This window comes from Vigna unguiculata, chromosome 5 (assembly GCF_037176805.1).
Source record: "Vigna unguiculata cultivar grain cowpea cultivar isolate G323 ecotype 2 chromosome 5, ASM3717680v1, whole genome shotgun sequence".
NCBI classification, from domain to species: domain Eukaryota; kingdom Viridiplantae; phylum Streptophyta; class Magnoliopsida; order Fabales; family Fabaceae; genus Vigna; species Vigna unguiculata.
Genome location: NC_140796.1, coordinates 48,921,808 through 48,945,988, shown reverse-complemented (window position 1 = coordinate 48,945,988; position 24,181 = coordinate 48,921,808). Strand labels below are relative to the sequence as shown.

At 28.4% G+C, this 24,181-nt stretch overlaps 1 protein-coding gene across 1 annotated transcript; it reads right to left on the bottom strand.

Moving 5' to 3' along the window:
- Positions 1-17,299: 17,299 nt before the first annotated feature.
- Positions 17,300-17,982, bottom strand: LOC114185745 (uncharacterized). Its single transcript, XM_028073639.2, has one exon. The coding sequence runs from the start codon at positions 17,805-17,807 to the stop codon at positions 17,448-17,450; it is 360 nt and encodes a 119-aa protein (XP_027929440.1). The 5' UTR covers positions 17,808-17,982; the 3' UTR covers positions 17,300-17,447.
- Positions 17,983-24,181: the final 6,199 nt, after the last annotated feature.

The following is a 24,181-nucleotide window of genomic DNA, read 5'->3' as shown; positions in this document are numbered from 1 at the left end:
TGTATGTGTCCCTAAAGATAGTTTTGATACTTGCTTTATAAGACCATCTATGTCTTTGGACAAGTTCGTCCCTTTAGTAGAATCAATCATATGATTCAATTTTCTAGAAACTTCTTCTAGAGAGCTATTATAGTGTTATTTTGTCCTATAAGGACTGTGTGTACGGGGTCTACTTCTGAAGTAGGTTTTTTGTAACCTACAGGAGGAGAGTTTGTAATTTTTTCAACAGCGGTTAGAGCTGATTTGTAGTCGGAGCCTAGAAATGGCTGTATGTTATCCATTAAAGAAAATTTTAAACAGAAACAATAAGGCAGTGTAATGGCAGGAAAACAATAGAAAGTAGGCAAAGCGGAAAAGCAGTAGTAGGAGATAAAAGGCAGGAATCTACGGAATACACTGTAGAGTAATACTTATAAAAGAATATAAATAATCATAAGGCTCAAAAACTCTTTTTTTTTTTTTACAAGCAAATAAACAAGAAAATATATATGTAAAGAGTGTCGCAATATGCAAAGTATTCCTCAACCCTCAGAGGCAGATCAAATGGGACTTATGGCTCTGTTGGCTCTTCTGACCATAACCTGCCCGATCTACTAAGGGTATCCTAGCGAATACAAACCACTTCAATCACATAAATATTCAAGAGGTATCCAAGGATTTCTCGCTCTGATACCATGAAAGAGGAGCGGAGAGAATAAACAGAAAGATAAAGCAAAACATAAAAGATGTAAGATTTATGAGAATATAAATCTGGCAGAGCCGATTAGATATTCTCTCATAAACTTTCATCTCAAGAACAGAATATAAACAGAAAAATAATTTTACCTTCAAATAACCGTTTTCTTTTAATTTTACGATTTTTCTCGATTTGACCATTTTTTAAACTTAATAATTTTTAATTAAAAAATTATCTACAAAGTAAATAAAAACTCCTTATAATTAAATTATATAAATTTTATAATTTTAATAACAAAAATATAATTATTAATTTTATTATTTTTTTACTATGATAAAAAAAGTTATGCATGTGTTTACACCAAAGGGGATACCATATTTGATGTCTACATTTCTATTTTTAGTTTTACCTTTTAATAAATAATAATTTTTTAAATTAAAATAATTATTTTACTATTTTTACTGTTTAAGTAATTATTTTGTTAGATTTAACTGTTCATTCATTTAATTTTTTCTTTTAAACTAATAATTTTTTAAGTACTTTTAATAAAAGAAATTATCTTCAAAATAAATAAAAAAAGTTAACACACATTCACATAGTTATGTGTTTTCACTATTATGTATAATATGTTTATGTTTATAAAATCATTTATTATTATTATTATTAATTGTAAAAGTAATAAAATAACAACATTTTGAAAAAGAAAAGACAGTTTAATATCTATAACGATATCCCTTTTTGTGTCCATATTTCAAAATACCAATTTTACCCTTTGAATATAATAATTTATTAAATTTTTAAAAATTGACTGTTACTTTTACAAGTTTTTTTAAAATCGGCTATCTCTACTTCTCCTCTTCTTCTTTATTTATCAATGGTTATTCTTTCATTTGTTTTGATATATTTCACTTTATTTTTAATAAATATAATTTTAGTTTATATATTAACTTAATAACATTACAATATTATCACATACTAATATAATTTCACATATATTTAAAAAATGCATATACATATGAAATATTACGCCTATAGTTATGCTAGTTTTATCTAAAGATGATAAAAATAACTAACTCTATATTAAAAGATTATAAAAGATAAAGTTATTAAAATAAAAAAATAAATTAAATGAGAGTTGTATACATTTAAATCTCAAAATATAAACAATCATATATTATGTAGCACAGCATAATATAATATATCAGAAAACTCACCAAACCCAAATTCCCCAACCATATGGTCAAAAGTGATGATAAAAAATTAGAATTAGTTAATTTTTAAAACTTTAATTTAATTCAGTATTTAAAATTAAAAAATTGCACAAATTTAGTTATTTTAATTAAATTATGTTAAATTTATTTAAATTTTTAAATATATTTATAATATGGTTTGAATTGTTTATATCTGTTTAATATTTTTTATTTTAATATTAATTAAAAAAAATATTTAAAATTTTAAATAAATTTAATAAAATTTGGATGAAAAATTTAAATGAATGATCATTCTAATTTTTATCGAAATCTAAAAAGAATATTTAACTCCTAAAATAAATAATTTGTACTTATGTCACTCTTTTTTCATACTAGACGTGATTTTAATACTTTAAAATGGGACCACAAAATCAAATGTTTGTTGAGACTATTTTATTTTATTTTTTTTGAAAATCATAAATATTTTACTTTTAAAGAAAGTCCACTGTTGTTTCAAACTTCAGGTTCATGAACATAATTTGCCGAACGCGAGTTGCAAAACTAACTTTCCTTACGCAATCAATGAAAAACATAAGAAAGAGAAATGTCTTGAAGTTATTTTCAAATTAATACCAAATTTAATATCTTTTATAAATATTATATTAATATTTTTTTAAAATTGATATTTTTATTAATTATTTTTAAAATTTAATCATAAATTATTAAATAGAATAATTTTTTTAAAATATTATTAAATATTTTCTTCTAATATTTATATTCTAAAATACTAATATCTTTATAATTGATATTTGAAAATATGACAAATATTAAAAATATTTTAGAAAAGTATACTAATATTTATAAAAATAAAATTTAAATATAAAACATTCTGGATTTTAATATCTAAAACACAATAAAAATATTAAATATTTTAGATTTAAATGTTAATTTTATAAACGTTAATATACTTTTTAAAGTATTTAATAATTATATTTTAATAATAACATTAATTTTGAAAATAAATATATAATATTTATAAAAAAATTAAATTTGGTCTCAATTTGAAAATTACAAAATTGTTCAATTTTTAATCAAAATTAAGACTAAATTAAATAAAAATAACGAATATAGAAATTGAATTGAACAATAATAACAAATATAATGACTAAATTGAATAAAAGAAAATAATGCAACCATAAATTGATATGTCATTGACACTTGATACAATTATGATTTGACAAGTGAACAATTTTTTTCAAATTAAAAAATAAAAAAGGAACTGACACATAACATGTACTGTTTAAAAAGATTAACTACTTTAACATTGTTAGTAAAAAAAGTAAAAAAAAAACTACATTGATCAAAATTTGACGAAAATGAAAACCTAATTAAACGTAAAACAAAAATAAGACTAAATTAAACAAATAAAAAAATAGAAATTAAACGTGTATTTAAAAAAAAAAGGAGGTAAATGGATATTATTGTATGAAAATGGTGAGAGAATGGTGAGAGAAATAAGATACCTTACGTAGTTGTTTTGCTTCTAAGGTGGTTCTTGACTCACTTTTTTGGTACCACTACTTCTACTTCTACAACTACTTATTCATTCTCTTCCCAAGCAACCTAAAGCTGCCATTGCACCAGTAACTATTCTACTAACTGTTTCTTACAACTACTTTCTCTTTTTCGTAATACTTAAATCATTTTTTTTTTTCCTTTCTTTCTTCACAAGTATGAGTCAGAGACACCATGCTTATGTACCAAAGTATGAAAATAAAAATATAAACAAATAAAAAGTGTTACAGAGAATTTAACAAAAATATTTGTCTGTTTGCCTGTCTGATCCAGATTTATCAGAAAAACATGTTCACATTCATGGGCCCTTGTCTAAACATCTAGATGCTTCTTAATTTATGACTTAGGCATTCAACAAACTAAATGAAAGCAAAGCCGACCAAAGTCACTAGAATATTTAATATTTTACGATATTTTTTAAAAAAAAAACTTGTTATAAAATGTCGTAAGAAAATAATTTTTTTATTTTTTATAAATTTTAATTGATGGATAATTTTTTTACACAAGTATTTTTTACAAAGTTACCATTTTTGAAAAGTATTTGTTTTACAAAAATTTTAAACAAGTATTTCCTATAAAATTTGCAAAAAATATTATGTGCAAAATTTTGTAAAGAAATTAATATCAAATTTCTGGACATCATTATTCATAACAAAATTTATAAATATTTTAAAAAAAATTAAAAAGAAAATTGACAATTTTTTTTTCTTAATAATGAATTTTGAAAAAAAAAATCCTTTCCTATATATCCTATTCCATTTTGTTGGAAATATATAAAAAAACATAAATTAGTATATCATAGAAGTAATTCTTATCTTTAAATTAATTTTACAAAAGTGAGTTAGATTTAAATACATTATAAATTAATTCATTTATAGATATTTAATTTCACTCACGATAGATTATATATATTATGTAAGAGATGTGTATTATATGAGTTTGAATTAAACCTACCTTTCAATATTTCATATTATTGTTTTTATTTTATTTTACCATATCCATATGTACTCTCACTTTGTGCCGCATAAAAGGGGTCACTTTTTAAAGTTTGTATCCCTACCACATTGATAGTGGCATGGTGTATTCAATTTTATAGTTAGGGACAACAAGGACACACACAAAATAAATAATATATATATATAGTGATGAAGAAATAAATGAAATGTAACATTATTATCTGTCACTACCATGAATGTGTAGGGCATTTTTGATAATGGACCTTCACCTGTGGCAATGATATAATGTAATCATTTTTAGGGTATTGTGTGAATCAATGAGAAATAAAACTTTTTTTTTCTCTTTGTGATGTATGGTAGTCCATGGAAGCTCCATGCCAGTCATTAGTGAGGGTACGTGTTGTTCACATGTGACCAAAATATCTGTGAACGTACACAATTAAGGTCTGTATGGGTTAATTGATTTCTTATTTTTTATTTTTAAATCAAAAATTTTATTGATTTTATATTATTAAGTCATTAGATAGTTTTTTATTGATATTTTTCAAATATTGAAAATTAAGTCAAATGTTTCACTAATATGTCCTCATTTCGAAACCTTAGTTTGAAGATAGTTTTATACATCCTTTGTCTTTATACACCCTGGTTGGTGAATCTCTCCAACTTAAAAATTACACTTTAGGTCAATCAGGAAAATAAATTAAATATTGAATGATCACCGTAGTTTGGTATAGTTTTGGCTGAGATACAACATTTTTTTTTCAATATTTCAAAAATCTTGAAACAAATTATTCTCTGGTTTTTTTCAATTATTATCATCTCAAAAAATAATTTAATCAGTAATATAATTTATTCAAATTTAATGTATTTTTGAAATATAATTTAGACGAACATTCATTAAAGGGATATGTTTCATAAAAATGTTAATTTTTAAAGTAAATTTATAAAGGTTGTTGCTGACAAATAAAATGGGTGACTATTATTTTAAATTTTAGATATTTAAAATAATATCTACTATCTTCCTCAAAAAAAGAATGCTTCCTAATATATGATCTAATTATTAAAATTTGTCTCTTCTTCCCTCCCTGTATCCAATAATATAACTTCACCATTATTTAATTGTGCCCACAAACTACATAATAAGTGTTTTTCAAAGACTAATCTATTAAAGTTTTATAATCCAAGAAGCTTCATTCGTTAAAAGGAGAAATCATCATTTAACTTTTTCTTCTTTTCCATTGTGGGGAACAAATGCATAATAATTCACATTTTTTTAATCCATAATTACCATCTTCATCATCAATTCACTGTTCATGAGTGTGAGGTCTTCTTCAATTGTAGTCAAACAAAATAAATCTATTTTCAAATATTTTTTCAGTATTTTAAAGTTTTTAACATAGAAGAAGCAGTTGGCAACATATAAAAAAAAAAAAAACTAATGGACATCGGCCCAATCGTGTTTTAAGAAATTTCTTTTTCCACCCCATGATTTATTCCTACGTCCTCATGTAGTGTTTAAAAGACAAAACTGTCCTTAGTTCCAATCATCTTCTATGCTGTACCAATAACTTATAAATTATGTAACTCTCAGTGACTTCCAAATTTTACATAAGATATTCTTCGATTATATAATTCAAAAGTTTTTCCTGATAAAAAAATAATTTTTGAATTATACAAATTAGAAACGTTTTTTAATCAAAATATAACCTTTAGATTGTTTAATTCTAACTTCAAAAGTTTCTTCTAAATTACACAATTTACAAACTTTTTTATGCAAAAAAAATTATTTATTTTTCATAGAAGATGAATCTATAAGCCCTTTTATGTTTCGACTTACAGAATAAAAAAGGTTTCCAAATTATAAAATTTGGAGAAAATAATTAAATTAAAAAAGTAAATAAGAAGTATGGTGCACAAAAAAGAAACTATGAGTCCGTCAATACTGTATAAGTCCAACAACTGTATAAGATGATTATCCAAATGTCAATATATTAGGGGACCAGGGTATGTATCCAGAACATTTTTTCACCCTAATTTAGCTAAAATTAATGTTTTATCACATTAATTTTAATATTTTTTAAATAATACCTTCATATCTTGTTTAATTTTCTTTATGTACATATTACAGTTCATAATTTGTGTTGGGTCTTAAAAAAATTACATGTACATCATAATTTGTATTGGGTTATCTATTTAAAAAACACTAAATGGAAAAACTATAGTTAATTAGATTATATTTATTTATTTATTTGCAAAAAATTAGATTAAAATTAGAAGAAGTTACAAATCAAATTTGAAATATTATTTTACTTTTCCTTTGTTGTTGTTACTTATAAAAGTTTTCAAACAAATTGTTGTTTTAAATATTATTTGACTTTTCCTTTGTTGTTTTAAAGATCGTTTCTAACTTCTTCTTTTGTTTGCTATGATGGGAAAGTTAACTAATAAGTTAAAAAGGAATTTTTATTAAATGAAATTAATGACACCTTTGAATAAAAGCTTTCTGGAAAATTTGTATATGATTTTAGAGTTTTTATATATATATACACTAACGTATACATAGTGATGTCGCGTGTCGCGTTTCTTTGTATACATTTTTTAAATATATATAATATTAATAGGTGATGAATAATATAATATTATTAAGTTAATATAAAAAATAAAATTCCATTTATTAAAAATAAAGTAGAATATATAAGAAAAGATAAAATAATAATTATTAATAAATAGAGAACAAAATTTGTAAAAATAATAGCTAATTTTCAAAAATTTAGTATATAATTATATTTTAAAAGATAAAATTGATATTTTAAAATATGAACACAAAATAAAAAATCATATATATATATATATATATATATTTATTTATTTATTTATTTGTTTGTTTGTTTATTCTCATTAAAACATTTCTACCACACAAAGAGGCAAAGAGTCATTTTTGGCAACTAAGTAAGGGCAACCTCTTTGACTCGGTTTTCTTTTTTAATAAAAAGGATTCTTCTCAGACAAAATTTTAAGAAAAAAAAAATCTAGAAGGTATATGACTCTATTTTAACAACTGCGAGAAAAAGGTCAATTTAGTGATTTATTTGTCTCAGATCCTTTCTCTCAACAAAAATGAATCTATTACTCAAAAACTCAATATTTAAGAAATTTAACTTAAAAGTTACGTAATAAAAATTAACTTTAAATTCAAACCCTTATTAAAGTTAGATTAAAGTGTTGTTTAAAGTATGTTGTTTAGTCAACTATAGACACTATAGCACCAACGCAAAGACTTCACCGGTGTGAATGGTTCAATGAATGAATTTTAAGTCTTTTATCTATCCAATCTCCAATCCAGTAGCGTAACTAAGCATTTGCTAGCTACCTCCCGAGTCTATAATTATTCACAACCTCTCTTTTCAACTAAGATTATGGATTAGATTTTTCAAAATTAAGTTCAATAAAATTAATTGGATTTGTAATTCAGATTTATTTTAATTAAATTAATCAGATCTAGATTTTTTTTAATCCAATTTAAACTAAATTAAATATAGACTTAATTTAGATTGAATTCACTTTATAAGATTCAATGAGATCAATATAATATATTCGCTATCACATCTATTAGATATAGGTTGAGTCAATTATGCTCAATTCAAATCCAGGCCAATTTGTATCATTTTGGGTTGAAATAGAACTAACTTTGGTCAATTTGGGTCTGAACCAACTTCATTCGACCTAAGTCTGTGTCGACTTGACTTGAACTTTGACATCGGACGACTCATCCAGACCTTTAGACTAAGATGACTCACCTTGACATTTAGCTTTGACCAACTAGGTTGAACCTCTGGTCCAAGTAAACATGGTTTGATCTTTGGTCCGAGTAAACATGGCTTGACCTTTGGTTCGAGTCGACAAGGGTCGACCTCCAATTCGGACCCACTCAACTCGACCTTTAGTCCAAGTCGGCTCGGTTCAACTCAACCTCCAACCCAGACCGATTTATATCTACCTTCACATTGGGCCAACTCGACTAAGCTAATTTAACCTTGGGCCTAGGCCAACTTGTCTTCATTCTTTGGCTTTAGCCGACACATCGCTACCTTCATACAAGGACAACTCATCTCGATTATTCACCCTAGACTATATCAGGTTGACCTTCAACTATAGCTAACTAGGCTCAACTACGGTTTGGGCCAACTTAGCTCAACATTCAATCGTGGCTAACTTGGCTCGACATTCAACTTAGGCTGAGTTGACTCGATTCTTTAATCAGGGTCAACTCATCTCGATTCTTCAATTTGGGTTTAGTCAGCTAGACCTTTGGCTCGAGTTGACATGGATCAACCTTTTACCTTAGTGGGCATGGCTTGACTTATGTCCCAAACTAACTTAATTTGACCTTTGATCTCAAGTTGACTCGTCTATATTTTTTCGATTAGGCTGACTCGTCCTAATTATTTGATCAAAGCCAACTCTGCTCGACCTTTGACCTCGAACTCGATCTTCAGTTGAGGTCAGCTTGATTAAACCTTCGAGTAGTGCCGACTTGAGCTAACCTTCGACTTAGGCGAGTCGACTCAATTTTTGAACCTAGGTTGACTTGTCTCAATTCTTCAACCTGAACTAACTCATCTTGATCTTCATATAAGGGCACCTCTTTCTAATTCTTCAATTCGGGCAGACTTGGCACATAATTTTTTTAGGCTAACTTGACTTGACCTTTCGATCCAATCTAAACTGACTAAATCTTTTTGTCTGGTCGACTCAACTCAATCTTTAACTTGGGTCAACTAGGTCCGATCTTTGACTCAGGCAAATTCAATTTTATCTTGACCGATTTGGATTGACCTTCGCCTTAGACTCAAGTTTATTTGATTTTGGATCTTTACTTGAATTGAACTAGTCTTTAAGTGTCTTGTCTCAACTTAAATGTACATTGATTTTGAATTTTCAAAGTTCTAAAAATAATTTAATCAATTTTAATTCAAATCCAATTAAGTACATTGATTTTAAATCCGAAAATATATATATCTGAATTTAGAGTAAATCTATTTGAATAAACCTAAATTAAAATTTATTTATATTAGTGTGGATTGATTTTCACAATTTATATATATTTTTTCTCTGTTATATTGTAAGGCTTTGCAAGCATGACAAGGTTGTGTTCAAATAAAACAGGTAACAAATATAGTATTTTACCCTCTACCATTTGTTTATGCGTTAGATTTTAGTAAATTTTTTTGGTTAAATGCTATAAATAAATACTGTGTCAACTGGTCCTAAATATAAAACACTTTTCTTTGGCGCAATTATAAAATGAACGAACGCAATTCTTTTTCGTATTGTATGTCATACTTAATATAATTACATTGACAATTGGATGCCCATTTCACTCATCCATGGTTAAAAAACACACGTACCATATAGAATACCTCCATTTTATTGGTTCTTTTTTTTTAACCATCTCATTCTAAAATAAAATATTACATTTAGCTATAATTTCGTATTCGGATCAAACCCCAAATATTGATTAAGAGAATAGAATGTCGAACCTCTAGTTTATACTGTTGTTAGTAAAGTTAAAACTTTAATGTATTTTCTGTTAGGAATCCAAGTGTGATTCTAAGTCCCACATTGGCTAGAAATGAGAGAGTAGAGCACTATATAAGAATAAAGACCCATAAACCCATTGCCTTAAGGTTTTGGGTTGAGAGTGGTGTCAGTATCTTATGTGGTTAGGCTCATATCTCATTGGTGTTGTTCTCCCCCTCACAACTATGTGGAGATAACCGCCAAACCGGCGATCTCACAACAAACTTCAAACTTTCCTCTTGGCAATGCTTTAGTCATCATATCAGCACCATTATCATCTGTATGAACCTTTTTCAACTCCAACAACTTAGCATCCAAAGCATCACGTATCCAATGATACCTCACATCAATATGTTTGGATCTAGAATGAAAAGTTGGATTCTTACCAAGATGGATAGCACTTTGGCTATCAACAAACAATGAATAGTTATCTTGCCTAAAACCAAGCTCCTGCAAGAATTTCTTCAACCATAACACCTCCTTGCATGCTTCAGTAATAGCAATGAACTCTGCTTCTGTAGTAGACAACGCTACACACCTTTGTAGTCTTGATTGCCAAGCCACAGCTCCCCCTGCAAACTTTATCAAATAGCCCGAAGTGGACTTTCTGGAATCAATATCCCCAGCCAAATCTGAGTCTGAGTAACCCATCAAAGTAGGTTTATCACCTCCAAAACAAAGCTTCATATCAACTGTACCATGAAGATACCTCAAAATCCATTTCACAGCATTCCAATGCTCTCTACCTGGGTTTGACAAAAATCGACTAACTGTACCAACAGCATGTGCAATATCTGGTCTTGTACACACCATCGCATACATCAAACTGCCCACCGCAGATGCATAAGGAACTCTACTCATATTGGTCTTCTCAACTTCATTTGAAGGACTCTGTTTAACACTCAGTTTAAAATGAGTAGCAAGAGGAGTACTCACAGCTTTAGCATTTTCCATCTGGAATCTCTGCAACACCTTCCTAATGTATTGCTCTTGTGATAGATAAATCTTCTTTTCTCTCCTATCACGTGAGATATGTATGCCAAGAATCCTTTTAGCAGCTCCCAAGTCTTTCATGGCAAAAGACTCGCCAAGTGTCTTCTTTAACCTGTCAATTCTGGAAATATCTTTCCCAACAATAAGCATGTCATCAACATATAATAACAGGATAATAAAGTCATCATTAGAAAAACTTTTAACAAAGACACAATGATCAGAAGTAGTCTTCATGTAACCCTGCTCACACATAAAAGACTCAAACTTCTTATACCACTGCCTTGGAGCCTGCTTCAAACCGTATAGACTCTTCCTTAGTCTACACACATATTCTTCCTTGCCTTTAACAAGAAAACCATCAGGTTGCTTCATGTATATCTCTTCCTCCAAATTACCATGAAGGAAAGCTGTCTTCACATCCATCTGCTCAACCTCCAAATCAAGAGTAGCAGCTAAACTTAGCACAGTTCTGATGGATGACATTTTCACCACAGGTGAGAAAATCTCATTGAAATCAACACCCTTTTTCTGTCTGAAACCTTTCACCACTAATCTGGCCTTGTACCTTGGAAGTGTAGAATTTGAATCTTGTTTCACCCTGAAAATCCACCTAGTTTCCAATGCCCTTTTGCCCTTAGGCAATTTCACCAAGTCGTAAGTGTGATTATCATGCAAAGATTTCATCTCATCTTGCATTGCATCCAGCCACTGTTTCTTCTCTTCACTATCCAAAGCCTCTTCAAAACACTCAGGTTCTCCACCGTCAGTCAAGGTTATGTACTCATCACAGGAATACCTTGTAGAAGGTTGTTTTTGTCTATTAGACCTCCTGAGTTGGACTTGAGGTGATTCAGGTATATCACCAAGATCGTCATCATCATCATGTTCCTCTTGAGCATCATCAATTGGAACCTCTACTCCACTTCCAAACTGTTGATCATCAACATCACCATGTTGCTCATTGTCTTGAGCTTCCGTTTCAACATTCTCCAAATTGTGAGTGGGCAACCTCATCGGATTACCATCAGTGAGATTACTGTCTTTCTCGGGTGTGGTCTTCTTCACCTTATCAATGTCTTCAATGGTCTGATCTTCCATGAATTGTACATCACGGCTTCTAACAAGCTTCTTCTCAACAGGATCATAAAACCTGTAGCCAAATTCATCCTCACCATAGCCAATAAAGATACATTGCCTTGTCTTTTTATCTAACTTGGATCTTTCATCCTTAGGAACATGAACAAATGCCCTGCAACCAAAGACACGCAAATGATCATATCTAACATTCTTACCAAACCAAATTTTGTCTGGCACCTCAGTATTCAAAGCAACTGCGGGACTGAGATTAATAACATGCACAGCTGCAAGCAATGCCTCTCCCCAAAAGTGCTTAGGCAACTTTGCTTCTGAAAGCATACATGTAACCCTTTCAACCAAGGTCCTGTTCATCCTCTCCGCTAGACCATTCAACTGAGGAGTTTTAGGAGGAGTCTTCTCGTGTCTGATACCATGCTGCCTGCAATAAACATCAAAAGGTCCACGGTACTCACCACCATTATCACTACGGATGCATTTCAGCTTCTTGCCTGATTGCCTCTCAACCATAGCATGAAATTCCTTGAACTTTTCAAGTACTTGACCTTTCCGCTGAAGAGCATAGACCCATAGCTTCCTGGAACAATCATCAATAAAAGTAACAAAGTAAACTGCACCACTAAATGACTTTACCTTTAATGGGCCACAAACGTCAGAATGCACCAATTCAAGTAATTCTGACTTCCTTGAGGGTGGATGCTTCTTAAAAGATACTCTGGTTTGTTTACCAGCCATGCAATGAGAACATTTCTCCAATTCTGCATTTCTCAATCCCATAAGCACATCCTTTTTAGCTAAGCAGTTAAGCCCTTTCTCACTTATATGACCAAGCCTCCGGTGCCACAAAGATGCCTCCATATACATAGCATTCACACTGTCTTTAGCAACCAAAGCTTTAGTCCAATACAATTTAGATTGTTTCTCCCCTCTGGCCATAACCAAGTTACCTTTAGTGAGCTTCCATTTACTAGAACCAAAGTGATTGTCATAACCACAATCATCAAGCAACTGCACAGAGATTAAATTAAAACGGACATCCGGAGCATGTTTGACTCCTTTAAGCAACAACTGCACTCCCATGTTGGTTTGCAGGCAAACATCACCAACACCAATCACTTTAGACTCACCATCATTACCCATCTTCAACACTCCAAAATCACCAGAAGTGTAAGATGTGAAGAACTCCTTCCTAGGTGTAACATGCAGTGTAGCACCACTATCAATAATCCACATGCTCTCATCAGATACAAGATTAACGGACTCAAAGTCACGAAGAAGAACAAGATCACCATCTGTAGCAGTAGTGACACGATCATCATCATCATGATCATTCTCTCTCTGTTTGCCCTTCTTGTCTTTGTTCTCCTTTTTCCACTTAAAACAGTATTTCTGAATGTGTCCAGTTTTATGACAAAAATGGCACTCTAAATTCTTGTATCTTGACTTGGACTTGCTCCTACTCTTCTCTCTACCACCTTTATGTTCCTTTTTCTGACTTCTCCCCCTAGCTTCTGTAACAAGCATCTCAGACTGAGATGAAGAACCATGTGCCTTCCTTCTCATCTCTTCATTAAGAGCACCGCTCTTTGCCATCTGAAAAGAAACAACACCATTCGAGGCAGAGTTCGTAATTGAAACCCGAAATACCTCCCAAGACTCTGGTAGAGTATTAAGCAACCATAATCCCATAACTTCGTCATCAAACTTTATGCCCATTCCTGACAATTGATCTAGGAGCCCTTGAAACTCATTTAAGTGATCAGAAATAGAAGAATTCTCCCTGTACCTCAAATTCATCAAGCAATTTAACAAATACAATTTATTATTGCCCGACTTAGAAGCATACAAAGACTCAATCTTCTCCCACAAAGCTCTGGCATGTGTCTCATTAGCAATATGATTATAAACATTATCTTCAACATATTGCCGAATAAAACCACATACCTGTTGGTGCTCAAAGTCCCATTCTTCTTCAGACATAGAATCTGGCTTCTGTGTAGCAAAGACCGGAAGATGCAATTTCTTGACAAATAATAAATCTTTCATCTTGCCCTTCCACAAATGATAATTTGTACCATTCAAAGCAACCATCTTTGCATTTGCCTCCATCATTCAAGCAAGTAAATATAGCCCAACCAAGAGCTCTGATACCACTCTGATGGGGAAAACAATAACAAACAATATACCAGAGAATGCAGCGGATATAATTTCCCCTAACTTGCAAGAATCTATGAGGAGCAATAATCAAAGAGCAGCAATAATAAACCACCAAAAGCACAAATAAAGGCACCAAGATTTTTAACGTGGAAAACCCCTCAAATCAAGGGTAAAAACCACGAGTCGTCCAGACCAAAGAAATAGCTTCACTATGATCAACAAGAGTACAAAAGAGTCTTAATCAATAGCACAAATTAGTGCCAACACCCAACCAAATAACAAAGCAACAAAGCTTTCAAATAGAGAAGAACAAGAGAGGAAAACCTCTACAAATCACTGCTGCAGTGCGAAATTAATATCTCCCAACTCAGACCTCGTATCAAAGATCCGACCGGTCAGAATGAAGAGCAATGAGTTCCGAACCTGCTGTAAAAATTTCAGCCCGATCCAACGGTGAACGAATCCGCAGCGCCGAATTTACTGCGACAGCTCTATGAAAAACGTGAACAGAATTTTCCCTCTACCTCTCCCTCTATGTGTTAGGGCTTTCAGTGTATTCTGACTCTATTGTTCTGCCTCTCTCTTTATTTTATAGCCTCCTCTCCACTAGGTTTAAGTGAGACATGGGCTTCTCAAATTTTGGGCCTTTTCTCCACATAGGAAGGGAGCCCAATACCCAACATTTTCATCCTATAAAACAAATACATTTTAATTTTAATCCTATAAAAATAATTATTTTTATAATGAAAAATTAGACATTTTGGTTATGCCTTAACGTGTGACATATATGTATTTAATTATAGGAAGTGACCATCTTATTATGTGATATCCACTGGTATTTGTAATTTCAATTCAAAATTCTTAAAAATTTAAGTTTTTTAAGACAAATATTATTTATAGAAATTAATATAAAAATTCAAGACTGAATATAACAATCTCAAATTCTGAAAAGATAAAAATAAAAAGAAAAAAGAAAATAGATAAACTAAAATCAGCGTTTACTCCGTTTATAAACATTTAAAAATAATTATAAATTTTAGAAAGATGAGAAAAAAAAAACTTGTTTTTCACATAATTAAATTTAAAATTGTTCTAATAGATCAAATAATTTAGAAATAGAACTCGGAACTTCAATGTTCTAAGATCAAGTATCTCTTCAAATGAAAATAGAAGGAAGTTTCAAAAAGCAAATCCTCATTCCACAAGAGAATGAAAAAGTAGTTCAGTTTCACTTAACCCTCAACTGAATTAATGGAACAATTGTGACGATAAACCATCCTGAATCGAAATTAAAAACAATTTAAATGCAACTTCAACAATATTATCTAGATAAATTTATAGGAAAAACTAAAATTAATATACATCTTTAATAAAATAATATGTATTTTCAATACTAAATATATATTATAAATTTTCAAAATTATGAATCAAAACATTAAAAACATAACATTAATTATTTATAATTAGTTAAGGGTGGGAGAAAAACTTTTACAAAAACAACAATTATCTCTTGACTATAATAACATGTACACAGGACATTGTTGAATTTGAATTACAATACTTCTTTAACATCGCATTACATATAATCACATTAATGTTGCAGACAGTTGTTAAACAAAGATATAAATGAAAGGAAAACAATCAAATTTTGAAATTTTGTTCTGGGTGAATGGAACTTAGACTTGTCAAAGATTATTAAATTATTAATTTAAGAAGAAAAAAATGTCAAGGCGTTAATAAATGTGCAATAGAAAGAAAAAAATAAAGAGGCATTAATGCACGACTCACCATCTATATTCTACACAACTTATTATCCCAAATAAGTCGTGTCTCTTCATCAGTACCATCACTTCAACCTAGCAATATATTTCTAAGAATAGAATACACTAACCGATAGCAATTAAGTGTCACAAACCTATGATGAGACACATGTTTGTGAAAGCTGAAACACATGTGATGCAAGGATGGAGATCTATGCATCTCTATGATGCTATGCTGCAACCAAATATCAGAGGCATTCAGAAGTCAGTTTAACAAGTTACACAAACATGAACTTTAGATTGGCTAAATTATGTACGAAGTTACTCATCTGTTTCAAACTACTACCATGTCCTGAGATGCTCATTCTGGCTATAAGCAATTGCCCTTTCCTTGCCCCATCTATTCCTTAATTAAAACTACCAGAATGCAAAGTTAATTGAACAAGTTCATTTGACAAGTAGAACAAACTAGTTCATATACATGTTAGCAGAATGACACCCAGCATCCACATTCTTTATGTGCAGGAGTAACTAGGACTAAAATATCCAGGATGTTTAACAGTTAAGTTGCCATAAAATTTAACTAGCCAAGTTGGCAAAATGGCCATACCAAGGACATGCTCAAATCTCAAACTGTTCAGGAACAGTTTGTCTTAATCTATTTAACTACCTAAAACAAATGTGTGCCGAGTAAAAATATACATGAACAGGATTCAACAAAAACAGAGTAAAATACAGATTAACATGGCCTTCAAAGTGGGAGAAAAATAAAAACATACAGATCTTATTTGACAGCATTACAAACATAAACGTTATAGAAACACAAGTAAACCAATTAAATCATATTAATTTACCACTGTAATAATGCCTTTGAAACAGAACAATAAACACACTAACTTCTGGTTCAAACAGAACAATAAACACACTAATTACTGGTTGAAACATACCAATAAACACACTAATTACTGGTTAAAACAGAATAATAAAGTTACTATTAATTCACCACAGTACAAACAGAGGAACCAATCAATAAATGAAACACCAATAAACCCTAAATCTCAAACTAACTTATCAAACAGGAAGATATTAATGTCAAAACCAAGCGAATGCGTTCATTACTATAACTTCCTAAAGGAGTATCTATATAGTGAAATTGGAGGTAACTATTTCTATATTTTAATTTCCACTCTAAAGGAAGATCTACATAGAGAAATTGAAGCTAACCATTACTATACTTCAGTGTGCATTCAAACAAAGTCATCACAATAGGAAAATTATTAACGCAAGCAGAAACATAATAAATTGGAGAAACAGACATGCACTAGGAAAATTGATTTCACTTTATTAATTTCAGGCGTATCTGAGTAAGGTTTTTTTGTTTTTGCACATAATTAAACAACAGTGCTACATCTGCACATAGAAACCACTCTACATTCTACAATATAAGAATCGCATAAAATTTAGCTCAATTCGCGACGAGAAAATCGGCGGCTAAGGCGTCGACGAGATCGGGCGAGTCCGTGGTGGGAGAGACAGGGAGAAAGAGGACGGACTTGGCGGCCATGAGTTTCTTGCGCTGAGGATAGCGCGGGCCGTAGATCCTGGCGACAAAAAACGGAAAATCGGCGGCGGCCGCCTGTGTCTGATCGGCGGGAGGGAGCGGCAAAGGCGAGGGAGGACGACGAAGGGAGATCTGGTGGCGGAGGATGGTGTTGAGACGGTGAGATCTGGCGCTGATGCGAGAATCACGGATGCGAGCGAGAGCGCCGGGTTTGAGGTACTTGTGCAAGGATTGAGAGATGCTAGGTCTGGTTCTGCGGTTCATGGCAAAGACAGCGAGAAGTGAGAATCGAAGGTACAGAGAATCAAAGACACGGGGAGAGAGAGAGAGAGAGAGAAAAAGAGGCAGAAAGAAAGAAAGAGAGATTGTAATGGAAAGATGAGGATTAGGGATTTTAAGGAGGGAGATAGGAGTGAGAGAGGCGGGAAAGGGTGAGAGCGCGTTGGGGTGAGGGTTTCAAAACGGAGGCTTAAGGAGGCGGGATTTTAAGATCTTTTGTTTTGTTTTTGCCTCCACCCAATTTTATTTTATTTTTCTTTTTTCCCTGAAATATTCATCCACATATTCATTACAGATCACACTTCTTTTTTCCTGATTCGTTTTAATTTTAATGTTTTACTATATAAGTTGCTAGTAAATTTATAATAAGTAATTTATATTAAAAACATAAATTTCTTATGACTACAATTTTTGGTAACTAAATACATTTAAATGCAAAATTAATCATTTATATTTTTAATTAATAATTATAGAATGAGGAAATTCTCTTTCTCATGTTTTTCAGACTACATGCTTTAGAAACCAAATATAATTGTACTTAGTAGATTTGAGGAATCATATTTTGTCAATTAATCTTTATTAATTTGATTTAATTTTTTGTTATTATTACAATTTAAATTTGCATTTTTTATTTTAGTTCATTTATTTTTTCTTAATTTTTTTATTTTTATTGGAAGAAGACATTCATATAATTATAGGTATTGATAAAAAATATAGAGAGTAACATTTGTTATTATTTTTGAAATAAAATTGAGAAAGTAATAAAAATAAAGTGTGAAAGAGTAATTATATTTTGTTATATGTAAAAATAACAATTTATCATTACTATTAAATGTATTATTTTAATATAATAATATGTCTAAGAATGTATAAAATTATATGAAGATTATATTTCACTTAATTTTATGCATTAAAAATATTATCTTACAATAGTTTAAAAAAAATCTCTCTTTTTCTTTTACAGTAAAATGTACAAAAATGAACTCTCACTTTTTTTTCACACAAAAATATTGGATAAAAATATATAAAACTAAAACTAGATTTAATAAAATTCATAAATACAATATATTTACTGTCATTTATTACATAATTAAAATCATTAATTTTCAATAAAATTGTATATGAATACAATATATAGATAAATATTATATTTAAAACATTTAAAATTTAATTAATAAAATGGTCAATTAAATTAAAATCACAATATATTGTTTATATTTATAGTAGTATTTTTTATTGCTGTTACCTAACATATACCTTTTTTTTGAAGGTTAATTTAGAGTGTAGAATGGTACCAATTTTGTATGCAATGTCTTTATGTCTTTATTTTTATTTATTTTGATACAATGGAAATCTACCCCTATTAAAATTATTATATTTTTTAATAAAATATAACTAGATTTTATTTCCGATATTTATACATGTATAATTGTATATACCCATATCAAGAATGAATACAAATAAATGATTAAGGATAGTCATTTTAAATGATGATAAAAATGTCATAAATACAACTATAAATCCCTGTCTGACAATGTCTAACCGAGAAACACTTCATAATTATTTTATTTTTTATTTGTTTTTAACATAATTAAAATAAATACACTAATATTTTTACATGGTCAGTATTTGTGCTTCAAAATATTTAAATAAAGTTATTTAAATTTTGGTCTAATAGAGAAAAGTTTAGCAAAAGATTAAATTTACATTAGGTTAAGATTTGAAAAATACATTAGTAGTTGTTTTTTAATGACTTCATATATATTTTTTTGTACATAAAATAAATCTTTACAAAATTTAGAATTCTTATCATATTTATGTTTCTTTTTTTGAAAAACTTAAATTTTATTATATTAGGGTTTCTAAAAATAATTAGATTAAATATGTTTTTTTTTCTTAACTTTTAATAAAATTTGAAATTAATTTTTCTTTAAAACCTTAGCCCAATTTATTCCTCTAACTGTATATGTATGCAGATTTAGTCATTTTAACTAAATTTTGTTATGTTTATTTTATGTTTTAAACGAGTTTCATGGTATTTTTTTAGCTAACATTAAAACATAGATGTGTTAAACGGTATTAAAACCTTAAACATTTGAAATGTTAAATAAATTAAACAAAATTTGGTTAAAATGATTAAATTTAAACATTTATAAAATTTGAGGACTTTTAAGCTAAAATTTTGAAGATGAACTAATTCTAATTTTCATCGAAGATTAAAAAACTAAAAACATATTTAACCCAAATAAAATATTCAAATATGTTGTTTTTTCGACATAACTAAAATCTTTAAATAATAAATTATTGTTTTAAAATTTTTATTGTTTATGATATTCTTTTAGAAATTCAATTCAAACTTCTACATTGGTTTATTTATTCCTTTAATATTTTATCAGTTATATTTATTTGTATTCATGTTTTATTTTATTTTTTGTTATATTTAAATTTTATTGTGATTACATTTTAAAAAACACTTTCGTTTAGAAAATTCAAATATACTTTTGTTCATAAAATACATGTGGACCAATCAAGTGTAAAAGTTTACTTATAAATTCTTCAAAAAAAATACCAAGATTAAAGGTGGATAGAAAAACTTTACTAATTCTATATGATGATATTAAATAATGTTTAAATGTGATAATATTAAATATAATCAAAACATTAAAGTTTTATATGTTCAAATATTATATTATTACACAATTTTCTTACCTTTTAATATTATTGTTATTTGTAATAACAAAAAAAATATTTTTTAAATAGTCCCGTGCATTGCACGGATACAAAAACTAATTCATTACAGATCATACTTATTTTTTCCTGATTTGTTTTAATTTTAATGTTTTACTATATAAGTTGCTAGTAAATTTATAATAAGTAATTTATATTAAAAACATAAATTTCGTATGGCTACAATTTTTGGTAACTAAATACATTTAAATGCAAAATTAATCATTTAAACTTTCAATTAATAATCTAAATTGTAATTTATAGAAACTAGTATTTGTAACCTTGAAAGCACGGGACTTTTTAAAATTATAATATATTTATTATATTAATTTAAAATTATAAAAATGTAATTATAATTTGAAAATTATATAAATTAATAAAATTATATAAATCAATTGATAAAAAATAAAAAATACTACAATAAATACATAAAATAGATATCAGTTTTATTTCAAACTTTTTCATTTTATTAATCATATATATATATATATATATATATATATACTATTTATTTAGATGTTTATATAATTTTATTAAAGACTAATAATTTAATTGCATACAAAATTTAAATATAAATATTTATTTTTAAATATATATATATATATATATATATATATATATATATATATATTACAATGGGATTCACAAATTATAATTTATAATAAGAAAGAAATATTTTCATCTTTTATTATTAGAGGTCCTACTAGTGATTATAATCAGGTATAATAATAGTACGGAGTGGAGACGAGTTTCGTTTTTTCATACCCATCCTTAGAAAAAAAAATGCATTTTCATCTTTATATCTAAATTTAATCGTATTAAATTTGTATCCCATCCACATCTTTACTGGATAATGAGAATACACTCGTACGGATTTCCTTAATGTTTCGATATTAATTAATTAATTTTTATAAAATAACATAAAATTTAGGTAAAGGAAATATAATATTATCAAATATTAAAAGCATGGTTGTTTCTTCAATATCAAATATTTTGAAAAAAATTATAAATGTATAGATTTTAAATTTGTATACAAAATAAAGTTTCATGAGAATTAAAACATTTATTAAATTTGCAAAAGTTACTGAAACCCAATTGATAAAATTTAAAAAAAAATATAAAAGGAAAACAAATATTCAAATTAACAAATATTTTAAATATTTGTTTACTTCAATTTTTAAAATTATAATGAAATATCTTTTTTTATACACTAAAGTTATAATATGTTACTTTATTAAAATCACACAGAGCGCAAACATTAAACTAGTAATAATGGAATTTGAACATAGATCTTTCATCTTTTGAACATATGGATAATAATGAAAAAGTTATGAAAATTACGTTAGATTATTATGTTATATTAAATAAAATTTATTTAAACAATTATAGTGATAAAATTACAGGTATGATAATGAGTTATAAAATAAAAAATAATTATATAAAAAACATCAAAATAATATTCTACATGACAAAAATAAACAACAAATTAAAATATTAAAAAAATTATCAATTGTGTCTTGGAAACAATTTGAGAAACCATTAAATGAAATCGCATAAAGGGAACAAATTAAAATCAAGGATACAATAAGATGAGAAATAACTTAGAGATTTAAGAAAACTTTTCAAATTTCAATATAATGGATGGTTGATAAATAAGGAGAATTGTTTTAACGAAAGAAAAAACTTCTTCAAATGAAACAAAATAATAGTAATAATATAATAAAAAAAATAAACTTTTTATAATACCTAGTAGATGAAATATTTATGTTCTTGAACCCTTAAATTAAGAGTGGTAAACATTCTTGTGTGAAAATAAAATATACAATAAATAAAAATATTAAAAAAGTAAAAATATTCAAATGTGAGACATAAAAAATATTTGATTGATATACATCATTTAAATATAATTGCATAGAGGTTGTGATAAGATGAAAATTATCTTGGAGATGCGAATAAAGTTTATGACAAGCCTTAATAATTTATACGGGGACAGGACAGATATGTACATCCTCATCCTCATCCCCATCCTCAATTAAAAAAATCGGATATTCTCCATACCTATACCCATCCCCAACCAATGCAAGAATTCTCCGTCAAAATGGGAAGGATTTGGACAACACCCACGAAAATGGATTTATTTGTCATCAATAGTCATATTTGTAGGAAGTGTCAAGATTTAATGAATCAAAATCAACATATTGAAGTTGGAATATCTAAGTAATTTGAACAAATTCGTGACGTGTATAGAAGACATTTGACAACATCAATTGATTGCATTTGTTTTATTTTAAAGCAAGGATTAGCTTTTTCTGGTCATGATGAATCAACTAGTTATGCTAACCATAGGGATTTCCTTGAACTTCTTCAATTTCTTGTTGAACATAATGAACCAATAAATGATATTGTCTTGGAAAATTGTCCTGAAAATCATCAATTAATTGCTCCAAAAATCCAAAAGGATATGCTAATGCTACTTGGAAACCAATAATGCTATTATTACTTATCTTCAATTTTAATATAAAATTTTGGTTCCAATCCAATACTACATATAATCTAAATATTGTTTTAGAGTTAAAAGCTAATCACCCCACTTTAATTTCCAATGACAAATGCATTATAGCAAAAATATTTATTTCCCATCAATTTGGACAAAATTTTCAATCTATAATAAACTTTCCTGATTTAAAGCCAAAATAACACTAATATAAATATACCGAAAAAACGAGAAAGAGTCTACATTGTTTTAAAAAAATACAAAAACTAGTACACATATCTTTTGGTCTAAGAAACATGCTAAGTGACGTGGCATAATAAGTCTCGTTTAACTTTGTTGACCTAAAGTAGTTTGAAGATATTCTGAGATATATCTGTTACTGCAAATATTCATATATTAATTGTTTATGTGATTAAACCTCGGTAGTTTGATTATGTTTCAATATTTCTTAATACCATATATTTACAGAGTATTTACTATATCGGGTAATGTATCACATAATTGTTAATTTTCCAGTAATTTTACATATAAACGGTAAATTGTTATATTTGTTTACATTATTTGATATTGTCTTAATACTATCTATTTTTATCACACGAATAATAAGAGTCAAAAAATCCTATAAATACACCTAGTATTTCACAAAGAAATACAGATTCTCTCATATTCATTCTTTCTTACTTTAATAGATCCAAACTTTCTTACTGACTTGAGCGTCGAATAGTCTTTTACATATGAATCTTCTATTGGGTTCCAGCCCTTAGGAGCACACATCACGATTCTCCAACCCATTCAAATATTGTTACCTGTCCAAAGGTCCACACGTCGAATTCCAATAAGAACAACTAGTATTCAAAGATCACATCTTATAACAATTTTGGAAATGAAAGCTTATGTTTCAATAAATGCCTTATTGGCATATCTAGGAGAGTAAGTGGTACAAATAAGCAACAAACATATACATATAATTAATACCCCAAAAGAATTATTGATAGAGGACTATCTTTCAGACATATACTTGAAAAACTTGAGGAAGAACTTTTAGCATTAAAAGGACATGATGAGGTGAAGATCATACAATTAAATAATAATTTAGATAATTAAATTTAATTATTGAATTTCGCTTGGCCTATGTGGT

What these genes read in the sequence shown, in the direction of transcription:
- LOC114185745 (XM_028073639.2), bottom strand. Translation starts at nt 17,807, where the DNA reads ATGAACCGCAGAACCAGACCTAGCATCTCTCAATCCTTGCACAAGTAC.